Source organism: Amborella trichopoda, chromosome 7 (genome assembly GCF_054954075.1).
Source record: "Amborella trichopoda isolate Santa Cruz 75 chromosome 7, AtrichopodaSantaCruz75HAP2 v2.0, whole genome shotgun sequence".
In the NCBI taxonomy this organism is placed as follows: Eukaryota; Viridiplantae; Streptophyta; class Magnoliopsida; order Amborellales; family Amborellaceae; genus Amborella; species Amborella trichopoda.
In genome coordinates this window covers 2,125,940-2,144,985 of record NC_142342.1, presented here as the reverse complement: position 1 = coordinate 2,144,985, position 19,046 = coordinate 2,125,940, and the positions used below count along the sequence as shown (strand labels likewise).

At 35.9% G+C, this 19,046-nt stretch overlaps 4 protein-coding genes across 4 annotated transcripts; 2 read left to right on the top strand and 2 right to left on the bottom strand.

The window, feature by feature from the left end:
• Positions 1–204: 204 nt before the first annotated feature.
• On the bottom strand, positions 205–1,381 carry LOC148781170 (putative germin-like protein 2-1). The gene is made up of 2 exons (XM_088872092.1): positions 1,207–1,381; positions 205–885 (listed from the first exon to the last, which is right to left on the bottom strand). The coding sequence occupies exons 1-2, from the start codon at positions 1,316–1,318 to the stop codon at positions 335–337; spliced, it is 663 nt and encodes a 220-aa protein (XP_088728218.1). The 5' UTR covers positions 1,319–1,381; the 3' UTR covers positions 205–334.
• Positions 1,382–2,350: 969 nt separating this feature from the next.
• LOC148781169 (putative germin-like protein 2-1) lies at positions 2,351–3,865 on the top strand. Its single transcript, XM_088872091.1, has 2 exons — positions 2,351–2,492; positions 3,111–3,865. The coding sequence occupies exons 1-2, from the start codon at positions 2,378–2,380 to the stop codon at positions 3,659–3,661; spliced, it is 666 nt and encodes a 221-aa protein (XP_088728217.1). The 5' UTR covers positions 2,351–2,377; the 3' UTR covers positions 3,662–3,865.
• Positions 3,866–11,124: 7,259 nt separating this feature from the next.
• LOC18434931 (putative germin-like protein 2-1) lies at positions 11,125–12,312 on the bottom strand. The gene is made up of 2 exons (XM_006844988.4): positions 12,130–12,312; positions 11,125–11,808 (listed from the first exon to the last, which is right to left on the bottom strand). Exons 1-2 carry the CDS (start codon positions 12,239–12,241, stop codon positions 11,258–11,260), a joined length of 663 nt encoding a protein of 220 aa, XP_006845051.2. The 5' UTR covers positions 12,242–12,312; the 3' UTR covers positions 11,125–11,257.
• A 1,052-nt stretch (positions 12,313–13,364) lies between these two features.
• On the top strand, positions 13,365–14,677 carry LOC18447341 (putative germin-like protein 2-1). The gene is made up of 2 exons (XM_088872090.1): positions 13,365–13,536; positions 13,946–14,677. The coding sequence occupies exons 1-2, from the start codon at positions 13,431–13,433 to the stop codon at positions 14,494–14,496; spliced, it is 657 nt and encodes a 218-aa protein (XP_088728216.1). The 5' UTR covers positions 13,365–13,430; the 3' UTR covers positions 14,497–14,677.
• Positions 14,678–19,046: the final 4,369 nt, after the last annotated feature.

Sequence of the window (19,046 nt, the reverse complement as noted above, 5' to 3'; positions counted from 1 at the left end):
CTCTGTAAGAATTGGCCATTGTAAATTTGTCCTATCAAGAGATGTATATATGTTTTGACTGTCACATCTCAAGAATATCAGTATTGTAAATTCTTAGGGCGTGACATATATACAATCCCAAAACAATATTATTCAGAACAAAAATCAATGGTCCATAGTATACAATCCCAAAACAATATTCTATCAAGTAAAAAAGCTAGAGTATATAAAAATCCGCTTTATTCAATTCATCTTAATAAAAGAAATCTATTCAAAGAATTTTATTCAACGACATTCATTCAAATCATGTTATTCAATCACAAATAGTTTTTTGAATTGGGGGCACAATGAATTCCTAGTTGTTGTCCATCCAGAACTGGGATTGGAGCCGGTTCACCACCTTCTTGTCAACTTGGAAAGCCTTAGCCAAGACATCATTGGAGATGGCTGGTTTCGATCCGAAAACCGCGTTGGCAATAGTGATCACACCCGGATTCTGGCTGCTCAAGGCCGCTATAGCCACTGCATTCTTAGAGCCAACATTTTGCTGGAAATGAATGAGGCCTTCAGGGAAAACAAACACGTCTCCCTTTTGAAGTGTCTTGGTGATCAAGCGGTTGTCAGGGTTACTAGTCACAAAACCGACGTAAAGGGAGCCTTCTAGTACAGTTAGTATCTCGGTGGCACGAGGGTGGGTGTGGGGAGGGTTTTGGCCGCCACGAGCATAGTCTATGCGGACCAACGAGATGCCGAGAGTGTTGAGGCCAGGTATTTGGGCCACATTCACGGGGGTTACCCTTGAGCCTAGTGGGTTGGCCGTGTTGCCGGGCTTGTTGAGCCCAGAGAAAAAGAAGTCATTTGCTTGTGCCAACTTTGGATCCTTGCACACCTTGCCATTAACAAACACTGCATGAAATAGAAACATAAGTCACATTACACTATCAGGTGAGGTAAAATATATGCATTGTTTTATGACACTACATTTGAAAACAAATAAAATAAAATATAAGAATTTAGAAATTTTAGTACTTTCCAAAAAGAAAATGTAAAATTTGCAGACTAATCCTATAGGTTAAACTATATGATGTTCGGTAATAACTAACAAATGCATAAAAAATAGTACCAAAAGAAAAAGGAGTAAGACAGTAATTAGATGGCTTTCTTTTATCAATGAAAAAATTGAAATAAAATAAATCAATAAAGTAAAAACACTAGTATAAGAGTTACCTTTGCTTGCATTATCTGCAACACAAAAATCTTGGAGGGGACTAGGATCAGATGCCAAGGCAAGAGAAGCCACCAAGGCAAAGAAGGAGAGGACAAGGAAAAAAGACTTCATATTTCCTCTCAAAAACAATATATGAATGATAAGGTAAAGTTTAGGGTGATAAAAGAGGATGATGGTTTAGAGTTATGTGATGTGTTTCATATTTATAAGGCATTGGAATGTGTGTAAAGAATCAATTTAGAAGAGCCATGGTAGAGTAGGATTGAATGAGTCTTTAATCTCATCTCCCTTTGAGGGCTAATTCAATACACGCAAGCTTGTGCAAGACCACGTAAAACTCAATACATTATTTGTTTTCTTCAAACTAGATAAACAATTCTCTCTCTCTCTAAATATTATCCTCTCCCACGGCTGAATTTGTAAGTTGTAAGTCCCCAATTCAGACTTGGTATAATAAAGGCAACTAAGGATTACATTTGACTTTCCTCGCTCGATCGTGGCTGAGCGGCATGCCTTTTTTCCTACTTTGTTTCTCTCATTTGTCTCTTCCTTTCTTAATGCTCATTTCCTATATATACACCCTAGGTATACTTTTAAATTAAAACATACAAATAGGGCCTACATATTATGATCCTGCTGGAGTATAACACTATATAACTAATCCGTCGGGCAAAATACCTTTTTAATTTAATTTTTTGGGATGTTAATTTTTTTTAGGCATGTTGACAAACCTATTTAAATGTTCCTTTTCTTTTAAGTTGGTTAATAGGTTCTAGAGATTACATCCCTAAGTTTTAGGTTCTAAAAAAAAAAAGCCATATGAGCTTTTTGCCCATGGGAGCAAATTCACAATATGCCCATGTGGAAGCAGCAAATCGTTAGCATTAAAAAATATATAAAAATATTTGGGACAAAACTTCGTCAATGGATAAGATGGTGTTTGGATTAAGTAATAGAAATAAATGGATTCAAACGCGTTATTTGAAATGGCCCAATGGCCTGCCCTTCCCCCGAAGACCTCTTCAATAACTAACCATTAAAAATCCAATAATCTAAGACCCAACTTGAAGACCAAACACCCAGAGTCCCATTATAAATATGTACTCCTCTTGATCTAAATCTTCACATCTACAACTACTTCTTCTTAATTCAATTTCAAAGTTGTTTTAGATGGAAAAAATGAAGCTGTTTTTGGTCGTCTTCCTTTCTCTCACTGCCTCCCTCACCTATGCATCTGATCCGAGTCCCCTGCAAGACTTCTGTGTGGCTGACAATGCAAGCCAATGTGAGTGCCTTTACGAATTTACGATAAGGAAATAGTTTATATAATGAGGCTAACGTAATTGTAGTGGTAAGGTTGTAATAGCCAACACCGTTTATTTTTAGTTGAATGGTGTAGATTTGTTAATTGTCTAATAAGACGTACAAAATCTATACTATTTTAATTAAAATAGATGGTGTAGAAATATGTAGTCTTACTTATGCAAGTACGGTTGCCGCCTTACATATATAGCTCCGAAGAAGAATGACTTTCATATACTGAGACCCCTACCTTTGTATACAATTGTCACAAATACCTTATGTTATGGATCGCAAAATTTTGTCAAATTTCAAATAAGATGTACGGTCGACCCTTTGCCGGCAAATTTCACTTCTAAGGCTAGGGATGCTTTTGACCTTTTTTATCATAGATAAACGTTTTAAACATCCCTAATACTTTTTCCTTTCTGCAAGCACAGGTTTAGATCTAAGTATAATTCCATTATCGCTTTCATCGTTGAGTTGTGTCATATTAGTTTCCAAAAGCCATACCACCTTCTTTCATATTGGGGTTTACGGTTTCGTAGTTTTGAAATACGAGTTTTTCTAAGGTAATTTCCACTGATTTTTTCTGTTCATGCAGTGTTTGTGAATGGCAAGGTGTGCAAGGATCCAAAGTTGGCACAAGCAAATGACTTCTTCTTTGCTGGGCTCGACAAGCCCGGCAACACGGCCAACGCACTAGGCTCGAGGGTTACCCAAGTTAACGTAGCACAGATAGCAGGCCTCAACACTCTTGGCATCTCCATGGTCCGCATAGACTATGCTCCTGGTGGTCAGAACCCTCCCCACACCCACCCTCGTGCCACCGAGATCTTAACGGTACTTGAAGGCTCCCTTTACGTCGGTTTTGTGACAAGTAATCCCGACAACCGCTTGATCACCAAGACACTTCAAAAGGGAGACGTGTTTGTTTTCCCTGAAGGCCTCATTCATTTCCAGCAAAATGTGGGGTATAATAATGCGGTGGCCATTGCGGCCTTGAGCAGCCAGAATCCAGGGGTGATCACTATTGCTAATGCAGTTTTCGGATCGAAGCCGGCGATCAACAGTAATGTACTGGCTAAGGCATTCCAAGTTGATAACAAGGTGGTGAATCAACTCCAGTCTCAGTTCTGGATGGATAACAACTAGGGATTTATTGTGGTCCTGAAGCTTTGATATTCTTTCATCTGTGTCGAATGTTGTTTGAGGTGTACCATGCATCTCTTGTTTGCTTGTTTTGTGATATATTTGGTTTCTTTGTTATTCATTTGTGTGCAAAATTAATGTCTTCCTAATATTTTAATTTGAAGCTTTCATGATTTATTGAGCTATATAAGAGCCTTTTGCCTTCAATTCCTTTCTCATATACTCTTATTCTTGTTTCAATGTTATCACAAATTTGAATTTGCCAAATCCCAAAAGTAGCTGTAGAATTTAAACGAGAAAAAGTAGAGAAGTCTAACTATCCATTACGGGCGGGAATCAGGTTAGATCAACCTGTTGACCTGGTGGATCCACGTTTTTTTATTTTTTTGGGTGAATAAGTGGGATATCGGCTCCTACCCATTTGATTAAGAAACCAAAAAGATGTTATATGAACATATCTCATACAATCTTTGGCAAGGAGACACTAGCAACATTAGATAAAATGAAAGGCGTAATAAAATATGGGGGACAAGAATACCACACCATTGCATCATTCATAGAGACCGCTACTTTGGCTAGGAGTCTGCAGTCATCGATCTCCCTATAAGTATGTTGAATGTTCCATTGTTGATCCGTAAAAGATGCAAGCTTGGATTTACAATTTTCGAAAATTATGTGCAATCTCTAAGAAGCCTTGCGACAATGATTCATAGAATCAACAAGAAGCTTTGAGTCACTCTCAATAAGCACTCTTCTCATTCTAATGAACTATGTTAAGGTCATTTGATTGACCCAAATTTTTAACTAAACACTCTTGTCATTCTAATGAACAATCCCAAAAAGACAAATTTACAAACACAACCTAGAAAGTGTTTTTTTTTTACCTAGTTAACACAGGTCGTCCATTTTGGTGAGATGGTTAAATCTAGGTCTCAGATGGATATTTTTTCTTTCCAAATACTTTCTAAGTTGTGTTTTCAATTTTTCCTTTTTTTGTGATTATTCATTAGAATGAAAAGAGTGTTTATTCCAAAATTTGGATCAAACAATTGGTCATAAGATGGTTTTTTTAAAGTTGTTGCATCATATTACTATACAACGGTTGCATCAAATCATTGCACCTATATATATATATAAAAAAGATGGTAGGATGGGGTTTCTATGAGTCATCCGACTCATATGTACAAATGCGGTCTCCCTTTAAACTTGATTTTAAAGATGGATTTTTTATCTAATTGTTTTATAGATTCATCATCTAAGCCAAGATGATCATGATATGAAAAGAAATCTAAAATTTTAAAAATAAAAATATGATTGTTTTGGTATTGGTTTTGGCAACCGTTCATACGTTGTTCATGGGCAGAATACTTTACTGAACATCCATCTTTAGGATGGACATTATACTCTCCCTCTCCTCGCTTGCTCACTGTTCCCTATTTTAGAAGATATGCTACATTTAGATGAGGATATAATATGGTAATTTAGGAGATTACTATCTCTCCTTCCCCTTAAGATTTATGCATACTATATCTCTTCCCTTTATTACCCTAAATATACGTACTTTCTGTCTCTCTCCCCACACTTACTTTTGTCTTTCAGAAAACTGAGCCCATTCTCTCTCTCTCTCTCTCTCTCTCTCTCTTCTCTTAGAGTTACGAATTTGTCCTACAACCTATATACAATTAGGGACCCTACTTATTTTTGCGACGTGTGTCCACCCTTTAATTCTTGCTTAATAATGTAGTATAAACATATCTCAGCAGACAGTATACTTTACTGAACGTCTATCTTTAGGATGGATATTTGCGAGTCAGCAGGCTCTTGCGCCTGTTTACTCTTGCAATAATTTCATACACACACATATTGGGTAAGTCACTGATGAAGTCGATCCCCTACCCATGTTCATTAACATAAAAACTAAAATGCGTCGAGTGGAAAAGAATATCCTTTAATGAGGAATATTTATGACATCAATGGAAAGAGATAAAATCGGGTAGTCTTGTTGGCGCACCTGAAGCTATAGCTCCATTTTTGGCCAATAAATCAGCGACTTGATTGGCCTCACGATAGATGTTTCTAAAGTTCCACCAGTAATCTTGAAGCAGCCAAATATAAATGTGATATTTCCATGGAACTATCACAAAATTTTGCATCGAATCAACCGCAAGTTTGCAGTCACTCTCAATCTCAATGCTTCCCCTCTCCAAAGCACAAAATTCAGCTGTATTATTTTCTTTTGTTGAATTGGAGCATTGTGTGGTTCGCAAGAAGGCATGTGAGCTTTAACTTCCTCTTCATTAGAAATTGTCTATCTTTAACAACAATAACGCTGTCATTTCTCCTTGTCACATATGTAGATCGAACGGAAGAATTTGGTATTGGCATCACCATTGTTTTACTTAATATTCCATCCAGAATTTAAGCTGATTAGGATGTTCCTTTTCTTCGGCCTCCTGCATAAGAAGATTGCTCGGATTATTAGCAAGATTCCCATGTATAACAGATAATTCATCACACACTTCATTCAAATTAATCTTATAGGTAATATTGCCAAATAGATCTTTATTCAAATTTTTAAGATCCACCCTTAATCTTTTCAATTTGGACAAATCCTCCAAGTTTTTTCAATTAGGTGACGGAAGGAGATATCACTCTTCCATGCGCAGACAAATCTAAAAGCTTAAAAAGAAATGAAGTCCCCAAGCAATAACCATGACCCTGAAATGGAGTCCCCAAGTAAAAACCAGTGCCCCTGTAATTTTTAGAGTAATTTTTGTATAGAACCAAAATTTTAGGTGAAATATACTCTACTTATATGCGAACATTACAAAGAAGATCAGCCTACCCACTTTTTTTTTTTTTCAAAATTGCCTTCTAGTCAACCAGAATTTTGATTTTTTTTTTTTTTCTTTCGTTAATAAGGAAGCGTCTTAAAGCTTGGGGCACTGCCCTACTAATGTAAAAAAATAAAAAGTTTACCCGGAGCAATTTTAAAAAAAATATAAAAAAAAGGTTGACCGAACTTTGCATTTTGTATTTCACTTAAAATTTTAAGGTCCGAATGTAAATTACTCCAGTTTTTTAAGTACCTGATCTGCCGCCAAATGTTTTTCCCTTGCCATGGTATGATGAAGCTACAAATACCTTCAACATGGACTTTGTATTAGAATTAATTAGATGGCACACCATTAATGGTTCGCTCATCAAAGCAAAGTATAGACACTTGGATTTTGATCGGGTTCCAAAGGCGAAGATTTCTTTTTTGGGAAAGTATATAATGAGACGATTAATCTTGACCATTAGTTGTGAAATTGGGTGGCTGCATTTTTTTCATTGATCACGCTCAAAGTTTAAAAGAATTTTTCTCGAATTTCGTGATACACCCAAGCTATCGTATTTCACATTGAATGGTTGTAAGTAATTGTGACCTCTCAATACCAAAAGTAAATGGTCTTATTGTATACAATCCCATCTATTTTTCCTCTTAAATGAGATAACTACAAATTTATCATAAAAACCTGAGTTTACAACACTACACGTTCATTCGAGTTTCTATAAGAAATAGTTACCAGATATTATTTTCTATTACAATCAGGGTTAGAAAGAGTGGCTCGGGCCAGATGCTTGTCCTAGGCGCGAGCCCAAGTAACTTGGCTTCAATTGGGTTGAGTCCCGGACAAGGCCAAAAAGTGTTCAAAAAATTAAAAATAATAATAAATTAAAAATAAAAAAATATTTTTAAAATAAAATTAAACAAAACACATCTAAATGAAGTTAAAAAAAATTATATACAATACCAAATATATAAGCTTCCTCGTTTGCCATCTCTTTCACAAGGGCTGCATGACACGATTATGTTTGTGAAAATCCTCATGCATTTTGACTATTATTTTAAATGCGCCCATGTGTTAAACAACTACAATGGTTCCGTAAAGAATATGCTTGTAGTTTTCAAAAAATGGAGAGAAAGTCATTAACTACTATTTATGATGTGACCCCACCCCCATTTGTCTCTATACAACATTCGGAGTAGGGTTAGAAAAGAAGTTCATTTCCATGGCTCTTCTTCACAAAAAAACTGATGATGCCGTGGTGACTCTCATAATTATAAATACAACATGGTATTTTATAAAACTTTTGTCAATGTCCTATATATGTTATAATATCTTTAATTTTTATTTTTTTCATATAAAAAAACATACAAGAGTCTATTTATCTTTGATATAAAAAAGTCACAATCAACTATTGGTTCTTTTAGACTTAAAATTGGAAGACTAAGTGTGTATTACTAGTCGGGCGATAAGTTCAAATGAAAGTTTCTTGAGCTTTATGAGCTACTCAAAGATTGATTTGACATTTGGTAACTAAAGTTGACTTTGATCTACCAATACTAGACGTAAATGGTTTAGAGTGCACAATCATTTTCATATATGATTCTCATGTGCTATCTTTTCATTATTTATTTTCCAAAATACCCTGATCCAAACCTTCAAGTTCTGAATTTCTTATTATTATTTAAGTGACATACTGGTTTGGAACTTAAAATTCCTTAGCGACTTTTTGAAAACTAAGTAGTTCTTAACTTTGATATTATGAACTGGTCTCCTACTCAAAAAACAGCATGTGTCTTTAGTTTGAAACTTCAAACTCTGGACTAAAAACAACTGTACATGAATAAGTGGTTTGGAACATCAAGTTCAAACTCATTTAGTTTTCAAAAAAATTAGTTCCAAACTTCAGGTTCTGAATAGATATGTCACTCAGGAAAGAAAAAGACACCAGTTCAAAATAAGTTCCAAACTGGGGATAGTTTGGAAACAATGAGCGTAAAACATAAGAAATGAGAGATATTTAAAATAGGGTGCAGTTTGTATAGAGCCTAGGCTCTAAACAATCAAATTAGAGCCTACCTTCAAATAGTATCGAAAAATGTGGTTTCAATATTTGAAATCTTTGTGGTAGCCTTAAAATATGTTTTTATATTTATTTATAGAGTTTAAAGCTTCAAAAATAGTATAGATCGACTGATCTGTGAAAACTTGAAAATCTTGAAAATTGACGGTCCAAAAATGTGTTACAAAATACTCTATTTTTAAAACTTGAAATATACTTTTTTCTCATGTCCATGCTTCTTGATGTCGAGATGATCAATTTGAAGATATTTGAGCATCAAAACAACCTCTTCTAGTGAAATTTTTGAGATAGGCTCAAATTTAATAGTTTAGAGCCTCTGCTCTATGTAAACTTTTCCCTTTAAAATATCATCAAATTTGATGGTTTAGAGCCTTTAGCTCTATGTAAACTTTTCCCTTTAAAATATCATAAAATGTATAGCATGTTTACGAAATTTCCCTCCTTTATAATCTTTATAAAGTACTCAGGAATGGCATTCCATTGTAGATAATTAATGTTATCTAGTTTCTAATAATTTATAATTTTATTGATTTCATTGAAATTTTCCCTAGCTATCCTGTTTGGAACATCCATTATTGCACAATTACAATTAAATTGCCCTTTTTTGTGTGGCAATGCCTACGTGCTCCACGACTCAATTTTGTGCATGTTTCTTTAGAAGGCATCATGCATTTTGTGCATTACCTTACGTGTGGCATGTTTTAAATGACAACTGATACTGTTCTTCTAAGAGACATGAATACGAATGGCCTCTAAGCCTGGTAAGTCAGGATGAGAAATGAAATCTTTCTTCGTGAAACATTTTATCATTTACGAGAAATTGAATAGAAAGTCATGGTTGTGATCTAGTGGTTGGATGATGTGATCCCATTTAAACAGGGATTTTAGGAGATTTTCTTTTTTTTAAGATGAAAAGCTTAACTGTTAGCATATCCAATACCACTATATGTTTTGTGGCAAAAAAAAAAAAAAAACCAAGAATTACAAATATTACTTGTAAGCAAAATGACTCCTTTTTTTCTATCTTCTAACCCCCTAAACCCTTTTGACCATGTATTATTGACCCCAACAACTTATGCTATCTCTCTCTCTTTAAAACTCCATCTCTCTCACACATCATCGTCTCTCTCTCTCTCTCTAAAATCCAAACTCCATCTCTCTCTCTCACATCATCGTCTCTCCCTCAAAACTCTATCTCTCTCCCTAAAACTCAAACTCCATCTCCCTCTCTCTAAAACTCACTCTCTCTAAAATCCAAACTCCTTCTCTCTCTAAAACTCTATCTCGCTCTCACACATAAGAAGGTGGGCTCATGTTCAAGCTCAAGCTAAACCTCTTGGCTGGTAAACTCACCAAGAAGCAAAGAGAGAGAGATGTAGTTTTAGTGAGAGAGAGAGATGGAGTTTGAATAGGGTGTCATTTTAGTATTTGTTTGAGTAAAAAATTATGGCCAAAAGGGTCTAGGGGGTTGTAAGATAGAAAAGATATAGACTTTTTACTTACAACTAATATTTTCAATTCTCGGGTCTCATGAGATATGGAAGTTAAAAATAAGGGATAAGGAGATATTTTTCCGAAATTTTATAATTAAAGATGAAATTATATTTAAGGTTATCACCAAGATTTCTTGTATTGAAATTATATTTTTTAATACTATTTGAAGATGTGCTTTATTGTGATTGTTTAGAGCCTCGGCTCTATACAAACCGCACCCCTTATATAAACCTCTTCTACTGTATAAGGTTTCTATGTATTTCACGATTGTAAACATGTGCTAAGGGGAGAGAGATATAGGGGTAGTATTTCACGATTGTAAACATGTGCTAAGGAGAGAGAGATATAGGAGTAGCAATGGACAGACCCAACCGGAGATGTGAAAATAAAAAAGATTGTATATGTATGGATGTGAAAATAAAAAAGATTTTGTCTTAATTTGCAACATTTTTTTAACTTTAAATTGTCATCAATAGTGACAAAAGTAGATTTTTAGGTCATCAAAGAGGTTTCCAGCACTACGACTGCATCTTTAGTAGGGTTTGAAAGTGTGCCTTACTTTGGTTGTTTGAAAGTTATACCTTATATAAACCACCCCTATAAAAAATATTTGAAATAAATGCATATCTGGCAACTTAATAGGGCCTTGTCCTATTTATTTATGTTGGGTTTATGTGGCTTTTAAAGGCTTTATGAGTGCTTGTAAAATAAAATGATATAGTAAAATATGAACTCAGTAGGAGTGTGGTCCATCGTAGACCATACTAAGCAAATGATGGTTTGCTGATACTGATCCGTGTTTAACAATCTAGGCTAGTCGGTTGGAAAAAACCCATGTTACCTGGGCATGAACAACAAACCGATGAGGGTTTATGGGTTAGCCCTTGATGAAGTCGGAGAACATACCCGTATGAGTGAGCCGAGGGACTGTGTAACCCTTATGTGTGATGGTGGCCTGCTGCCACCCAACCCATTGCCGACAATAGTTTCTTAGGCTGCCGCCCATAGTATACAATCCCAAAACAATATTCTATCAAGTAAAAACGCTAGAGTATATATTTGAGGAAAAATTCCGCTTTATTTAATTCATCTTAATCAAAGAAATGTATTCAAAGAATCTTATTCAAAGACAATCATTCAAATCATGTTATTCAATCACAAATAGTTTTGAATTGGGGGCACAATGAATTCCTAGTTGTTGTCCATCCAGAACTGGGATTGGAGCCGGTTCACCACCTTCTTGTCAACTTGGAAAGCCTTAGCCAAGACATCATTGGAGATGGCTGGTTTTGATCCGAAAACCGCGTTGGCAATAGTGATCACACCCGGATTCTGGCTGCTCAAGGCCGCTATAGCCACTGCATTCTTGGAGCCAACATTTTGCTGGAAATGAATGAGGCCTTCAGGGAAAACAAACACGTCTCCCTTTTGAAGTGTCTTGGTGATCAAGCGGTTGTCAGGGTTACTAGTCACAAAACCGACGTAAAGGGAGCCTTCTAGGACAGTTAGTATCTCGGTGGCACGAGGGTGGGTGTGGGGAGGGTTTTGGCCACCACGAGCATAGTCTATGCGGACCAACAAGATGCCGAGAGTGTTGAGGCCAGGTATTTGGGCAACATTCACGGGGGTTACCCTTGAGCCTAGTGGGTTGGCCGTGTTGCCGGGCTCGTTGAGCCCTGAGAAAAAGAAGTCATTTGCTTGTGCCAACTTTGGATCCTTGCACACCTTGCCATTAACAAACACTGCATGAAATAGAAACATAAGTCACATTACACTATCAGGTGAGGTAAAATATATGCATTGTTTTATGACACTACACTTGAAAACAAATAAAATAAAATAAAAGAATTTAGAAATTTTAGTACTTTCCAAAAAGAAAATGTAAAATTTGCAGACTAATCCTATAGGTGAAACTATATGATGTTCGGTAATAACTAACGAACGCATAAAAAATAGTACCAAAAGAAAAAGGAGTAAGACAGTAATTAGATGGCTTTCTTTTATCAATGAAAAAATTGAAATAAAATAAATCAATAAAGTAAAAAAACTACTATAAGAGTTACCTTTGCTTGCATTATCTGCAACACAAAAATCTTGGAGGGGACTAGGATCAGATGCCAAGGCAAGAGAAGCCACCAAGGCAAAGAAGGAGAAGACAAGGAAAAAAGACTTCATATTTCCTCTCAAAAACAATATATGAATGATAAGGTAAAGTTTAGGGTGATAAAAGAGGATGATGGTTTAGAGTTATGTGATGTGTTTCATATTTATAAGGCATTGGAATGTGTGTAAAGAATCAATTTAGAAGAGCCATGGTAGAGTAGGATTGAATGAGTCTTTAATCTCATCTCCCTTTGAGGGCTAATTCAATACACGCAAGCGTGTGTTTTTAAAGCAAGACCATGTAAAACTCAATACATTATTTGTTTTCTTCAAACTAGATAAACAATTCTCTCTCTCTCTCTCTCTCTCTCTCTCTCTCTCTCTCTCTCTCTCTCTCTCTCTCTCTCTCTCTCTCTCTCTCTCTCTCTCTCTCTCTCTCTCTCTCTCTCTCTCTCTCTCTCTCTCTCAATATTATCCTCTCCCACGGCCGAATTTGTAAGTTGTAAGTCCTCAATTCAGACTTGGTATAATAAAGGCAACTAAGGATTAATTTGACTAAACCAAGTCTTTCTCTTTCCTCGCTCGATCGTGGCTGAGCGGCATGCCTTTTTTCCTACTTTGTTTCTCTCATTTGTCTCTTCTTTTCTTATACACCCTAGGAATACTTTTAAATTAAAACAAACAAATAGGGCCTATATATTATGATCCTGCTTGAGTATAACACTATATAACTAATCCCTCGGGCAAAATACCTTTTTAATTTAAATTTTTGGGATGTTAATTTATTTTAGGCATGTTGACAAACCTATTTAAATGTTCCTTTTCTTTGAAGTTGGTTAATAGGTTCTAGAGATTACATCCCTAAGTTTTAGGTTCTAAAAGGAAAAAAGAAAAATACAATAGGAGCTTTTTGCCCATGGGAGAAAATTCACAATATGCTCATGTGGGAGCAGCAAATCGTTAGCATTAAAAAATATATAAAAATATTTGGGATAAAACTTTGTCAATGGATAAGATAGTGTTTGGATTAAGTAATAGAAGTAAATGGATTCAAACGCGTTATTTGAAATGGCCCAATGGCCTGCCCTTCCCCCAAAGACCTCTTCAACAACTAAGCATTAAAAATCCAATAATCTAAGACCCAACTTGAAGACCAAACACCCAGAGTCGCATTATAAATATGAACTCCTCTTGATCTAAATCTTCACATCTACAACTACTTCTTCTTAATTCAATTTCAAAGTTGTTTTAGATAGAGAAAATGAAGCTGTTTTTGGTCGTCTTCCTTTCTCTCACTGCCTCCCTCACCTATGCATCTGATCCGAGTCCCCTGCAAGACTTCTGTGTGGCTGACAATGCAAGCCAATGTGAGTGCCCTTACAAATTACGATAAGGAAATAGTTTATATGAGTAGGCTATCGTAATTGTAGTGATAAGGTTGCAATAGCCAACACCGTTTATTTTTAGTTGAATTGTATAGATTTGTTAATGTCTAATAAGACATGCAAAATCTATACTATTTTAATTAAAATAGATGGTGTAGAAATATGTAATCCTATTTACGCAAGTATGGTTGCCGCCTTACATATATAGCTCCGAAGAAGAATGACTTTTATATACTGAGACCCCTAATTTCATTATCGCTTTCATCGTTGAGTTGTCATATTAGTTTCCAAAAGCCATACCACCTTCTTTCATATTGGGGTTTACGGTTTCGTAGTTTTGAAATATGAGTTTTTCTAAGGTAATTTCCACTGATTTTTTCTGTTCATGCAGTGTTTGTGAATGGCAAGGTGTGTAAGGATCCACAGTTGGCACAAGCAAATGACTTCTTCTTTGCTGGGCTCGACAAGCCCGGCAACACGGCCAACGCACTAGGCTCGAGGGTTACCCAAGTTAACGTAGCACAGATAGCAGGCCTCAACACTCTTGGCATCTCCATGGTCCGCATAGACTACGCTCCTGGTGGTCAGAACCCTCCCCACACCCACCCTCGTGCCACCGAGATCTTAACGGTACTTGAAGGCTCCCTTTACGTCGGTTTTGTGACAAGCAATCCCGACAACCGCTTGATCACCAAGACACTTCAAAAGGGAGACGTGTTTGTTTTCCCTGAAGGCCTCATTCATTTCCAGCAAAATGTGGGGTATAAGAATGCGGTGGCCATTGCAGCCTTGAGCAGCCAGAATCCAGGGGTGATCACTATTGCTAATGCGGTTTTCGGATCGAAGCCGGCAATCAACAGTAATGTACTGGCTAAGGCATTCCAAGTTGATAACAAGGTGGTGAATCAACTCCAGTCTCAGTTCTGGATGGATAACAACTAGGGATTTATTGTGGTCCTGAAGCTTTGATATTCTTTCATCTGTGTCGAATTTTGTTTGAGGTGTACCATGCATCTCTTGTTTGCTTGTTTGTGATATCTTTGGTTTCTTTGTTATTCATTTGTTTGGAAAATTAATGTCTTCCTAATATTTTAATTTGAAGCTTTCATGATTTATTCAGCTACATAAGAGCCTTTTGCCTTCAACTCCTTTCTCATATACTCTTCTTCTTGTTTCAATGTTATCACAAATTTGAATTTGCCAAATCCCAAAAGTAGCTGTAGAATTTAAACGAGAAAAATTAGAGAAGTCTAACTATCCATTACAGGCAGGAATCAGGTTAGATCAACCTGTTGACCTGGTGGATCCACGTTTTTTTATTTTTTTGGGTGAATAAGTGGGATATCGGCTCCTACCCATTTGATTAAGAAACCAAAAAGATGTTATATGAACATATCTCATACAATCTTTGGCAAGGAGACACTAGCAACATTAGATAAAATGAAAGGCGTAATAAAATATGGGGGACAAGAATACCACACCATTGCATCATTCATAGAGACCGCTACTTTGGCTAGGAGTCTGCAGTCATCGATCTCCCTATAAGTATGTTGAATGTTCCATTGTTGATCCGTAAAAGATGCAAGCTTGGATTTACAATTCTCCAAAATTATGTGCAATCTCTAAGAAGCCTTGCGACAATGATTCATAGAATCAACAAGAAGCTTTGAGTCACTCTCAATAAGCACTCTTCTCATTCTAATGAACTATGTTAAGGTCATTTGATTGACCCAAATTTTTAACTAAACACTCTTCTCATTCTAATGAACAATCCCAAAAACATATGAACGGTCACTAAAGTAGATACTTTTCCCTTTAAAAGAGATACTTTTCAAACCGTTCATATGTTGTTTATATGCAGAATACTTTACTGAACATCCATCTTTAGGATGGACATTTGTGAGTCAACAGGCTGTATACTTTACTGAACATCTATCTTTAGGATGGATATTTGCGAGTCAGCAGGCTCTTGCGCCTGTTTACTCTTTCAATAATTTCATACAAACACATATTGGGTAAGTCACTGATGAAGTCGATCCCTTACCCATGTTCATTAACATAAAAACTAAAATGCATCGAGTGGAAAAGAATATCCTTTGATGAGGAATATTTATGACATCAATGGAAAGAGATAAAATCGGGTAGTCTTGTTGGCACACCTGAAGCTATAGCTCCATTTTTGGCCAATAAATCAGCGACTTGATTGGCCTCACGATAGATGTTTCTAAAGTTCCACCAGTAATCTTGAAGCAGCCAAATATAAATGTGATATTTCCATGGAACTATCACAAAATTTTGCATCGAACCAACCACAAGTTTGCAGACACTCTCAATCTCAATGCTTCCCCTCTCCAAAGCCCAAAATTCAGCTGTAATATTTTCTTTTTTTGAAAAAATTATGAGAAATCCTGAACAGATCCTTTTTAATAGAATCCCAACTCAATTTGAAAAAATCAAATTAAAACTATCAGGGCCAAGAGCGCTTTCATTTCTCATGTCCCAAATGTTTTCGTTCAATTCATCCATAGCTACCTCACGAATAAGTAGTTGACTATGTGAATTGGAGCATTGTGTGGTTCGCAAGAAGGCATGGGGAGTCTGATAAGGTTCCAGCATGTGAGCTTTAACTTCCTCTTCATTAGAAATTGAATTCTAATATCCATCTTTAACAACAATAACGCTGTCATTTCTCCTTGTCACATATGTAGATCGAACGGAAGAATTAGGTATTGGCATCACCATTGTTTTACTTAATATTCCATCCAGAATTTAAGCTGATTAGGATGTTCCTTTTCTTCGGCCTCCTGCATAAGAAGATTGCTCGGATTATTAGCAAGATTCCCATGTATAACAGATAATTCATCACACACTTTATTCAAATTAATCTTATAGGTAATATTGCAAAATAGATCTTTATTCAAATTTTTAAGATCCACCCTTAATCTTTTCAATTTGGACAAATCCTCCATGTTTTTTCAATTAGGTGACTGAAGGAGATATCACTCTTCCATGCGGAGACAAATCTAAAAGCTTAAAAAGAAATGAAGTCCCCAAGCAATAACCATGGCCCTGAAATGGAGTCCCCAAGTAAAAACCATTGCCCCTGTAATTTTTAGAGTAATTTATGTATAGAACCAAAATTTTAGGTGAAATATACTCTACTTATATGCAAATATTACAAACAAGATCAGCCTACCCACCTTTTTTATTTTTTCAAAATTGCCTTTTAGTCAACTAGAATTTTGAATTTTTTTTTTTTTTTTTCGTTAATAGGGAAGCGTCTTAAAGCTTGGGGCACTGCCCTACTAATGTAAAAAAATAGAAATTTAAAATTCGGGTTAACCAGGGGCAATTTTAAAAAAAACTATAGAAAAGGTTGACCGAACTTTGCATTTTGTATTTCACTTAAAATTTTACGGTCCGAATGTAAATTACTCCAGTTTTTTAAGTACCTGATGTGCCGCCAAAGTGTTTTTCCTTGCTATGGTATGATGAAGCTACAAATACCTGCGACATGGACTTTGTATTAGAATTAATTAGATGGCACTCCATTAATGGTTCGCTCATCAACACAAAGTATAGACACTTGGATTTTGATCGGGTTCCAAAGGCGAAGATTTCTTTTTTGGGAAAGTATATAATGAGACGATTTACGTTACAATTAATCTTGACCATTAGTTGTGAAATTGGGTGGCTGTATTTTTTTCATTGACCACGCTCAAAGTTTAAAAGAATTTTTTTCGAACTTCGTGATACACCCAAGTTATCGTATTTCACATCGAATAGTTGTAAGTAATTGTGACCTCCCAATACCAAAAGTAAATGGTCTCATTGTATACAATCCCATCTATTTTTCCTCTTAAATGAGATAACTACAAATTTATCATAAAAACCTGAATTTACAACACTACACGTTCATTCGGGTTTCTAAGAGAAATAGTTACCAGAAATTATTTTCTATTACAAACAATTTTCTATTACAATCAAGGTTAGAAAGAGTGGCTCGGGCCAGATGCTTGGCCTAGGCACGAGCCCAAGTAACTTGGCCTCAATTGGGCTGAGTCTCGGACAAGGCCATAAAGTGTTCAAAAAATTAAAAATAATAATAAATTAAAAATAGAAAAATATCTTTGAAATAAAATTAAACAAAACACATCTAAATGAGGTTAAAAAAAATTGTGAAAAAATGGATTTTGACAAAATCAATTTGTGATGAAAGGTATTTTAGAAATAATTCAAAAAAAGATGATAAATATTCATGACCAAAACACTTTTCAATCTTTTCCAAAATAGTAGAGAACACAAAAAAATATTACTAATAAACTTCCTTTTTTAAAATTTTTATAATATTTTAATATCTTCTTTCAAGATCCCAAGTTAGACACCCAATTATGGGTTACTCATTTGGCAAGCCCAAGCTTCTTGGGAGAGTTTAAGCTAGCTCGTTCGAGTAATCAAACACTAATTACAGCATTCCCAGTTCCTCTACTTGGCCATGAATGTTCTATATGTGTGTATATATACACATATGACTTCATTTATTTTTTTTTCTTTTTCTATGGGATATCGAGCTTTGGATCTAACCCAACCCGACGGATCAGACCATAATGTAGCATTATAAGAGGAGCCAAATTGATGAAACTCTAATGGAAATCTGTGATGTGCCCATCTCTCTCTCTCTCTTAAAGACGTTTACCTATCTTAGTAGACCTATACCCGATCGTGCACCTCTATCTATTGATCTCAATGCCAACAAGTCTGTCCCCTATTTCATGTTTCTTACTTGTTATGGGTTGGCAAGCGTGGTATTTCGACTTATAGATTGATGCTAAATTCTTAAATTGATAGATTCATTCGTATGCATCCAATCAGCCCCGTAGGGGTGCCAACAGGTCGGGTCCGATAAACCCCGACTTCACCAGAACCGAACCAGACCCAGTAGACACAAAAATATGGTGTGAGATCCGGACCCGGCAAAAAAATTGAAATATCTATGTATTCAACTATGTTAAATTTTTCATATATTGGGACCCAAGAAATATTACCGAACACGGACCCGAATAGTGTCCGGGTCCAAGATTTAAACCCAAACCGACCGCTGGGTCCAATTTTTGAATCCATACTCGGACCGAATTGGGTCTACCCGTCCCAAGCCGGGTTTGGATCCATTGCCACCCCTAGAACCATGCTAAAAGGTGTACTTCGTACAATCGAACCATTGTCATGCCCTCTATGTATTTTCTTGCGCTTCTGCCTCAGTATTGGCACATGCATACAGAATTTATTGTAGGAAAAGGTTTATATAGAACCGAGGCTCTACACAATCAAATTAGAGCCTACTACAAAATTTTCACTAGAAGGGATTGTTTTGATGCTCAAATATTCTCAAATTGAAATCGACATCAAGATGTATGGACATGAGAAAAAAAATAGATTTCAAGTTTTTTGTAAGGCATTTCTTGACTGTCAATTTCAAAATTTTCAAGTTTTTA

Excerpts from the sequence above, each read along its gene's own strand:
- LOC148781170 (XM_088872092.1), bottom strand. The coding sequence starts at position 1,318 with ATGAAGTCTTTTTTCCTTGTCCTCTCCTTCTTTGCCTTGGTGGCTTCT. Across the intron at positions 886-1,206 it reads TGCAGATAATGCAAGCAAAG|TGTTTGTTAATGGCAAGGTG; the intron begins GTAACTCTTATA and ends TATTTCATGCAG.
- LOC148781169 (XM_088872091.1), top strand. The coding sequence starts at position 2,378 with ATGGAAAAAATGAAGCTGTTTTTGGTCGTCTTCCTTTCTCTCACTGCC. Across the intron at positions 2,493-3,110 it reads GGCTGACAATGCAAGCCAAT|TGTTTGTGAATGGCAAGGTG; the intron begins GTGAGTGCCTTT and ends CTGTTCATGCAG.
- LOC18434931 (XM_006844988.4), bottom strand. The coding sequence starts at position 12,241 with ATGAAGTCTTTTTTCCTTGTCTTCTCCTTCTTTGCCTTGGTGGCTTCT. Across the intron at positions 11,809-12,129 it reads TGCAGATAATGCAAGCAAAG|TGTTTGTTAATGGCAAGGTG; the intron begins GTAACTCTTATA and ends TATTTCATGCAG.
- LOC18447341 (XM_088872090.1), top strand. The coding sequence starts at position 13,431 with ATGAAGCTGTTTTTGGTCGTCTTCCTTTCTCTCACTGCCTCCCTCACC. Across the intron at positions 13,537-13,945 it reads GGCTGACAATGCAAGCCAAT|TGTTTGTGAATGGCAAGGTG; the intron begins GTGAGTGCCCTT and ends CTGTTCATGCAG.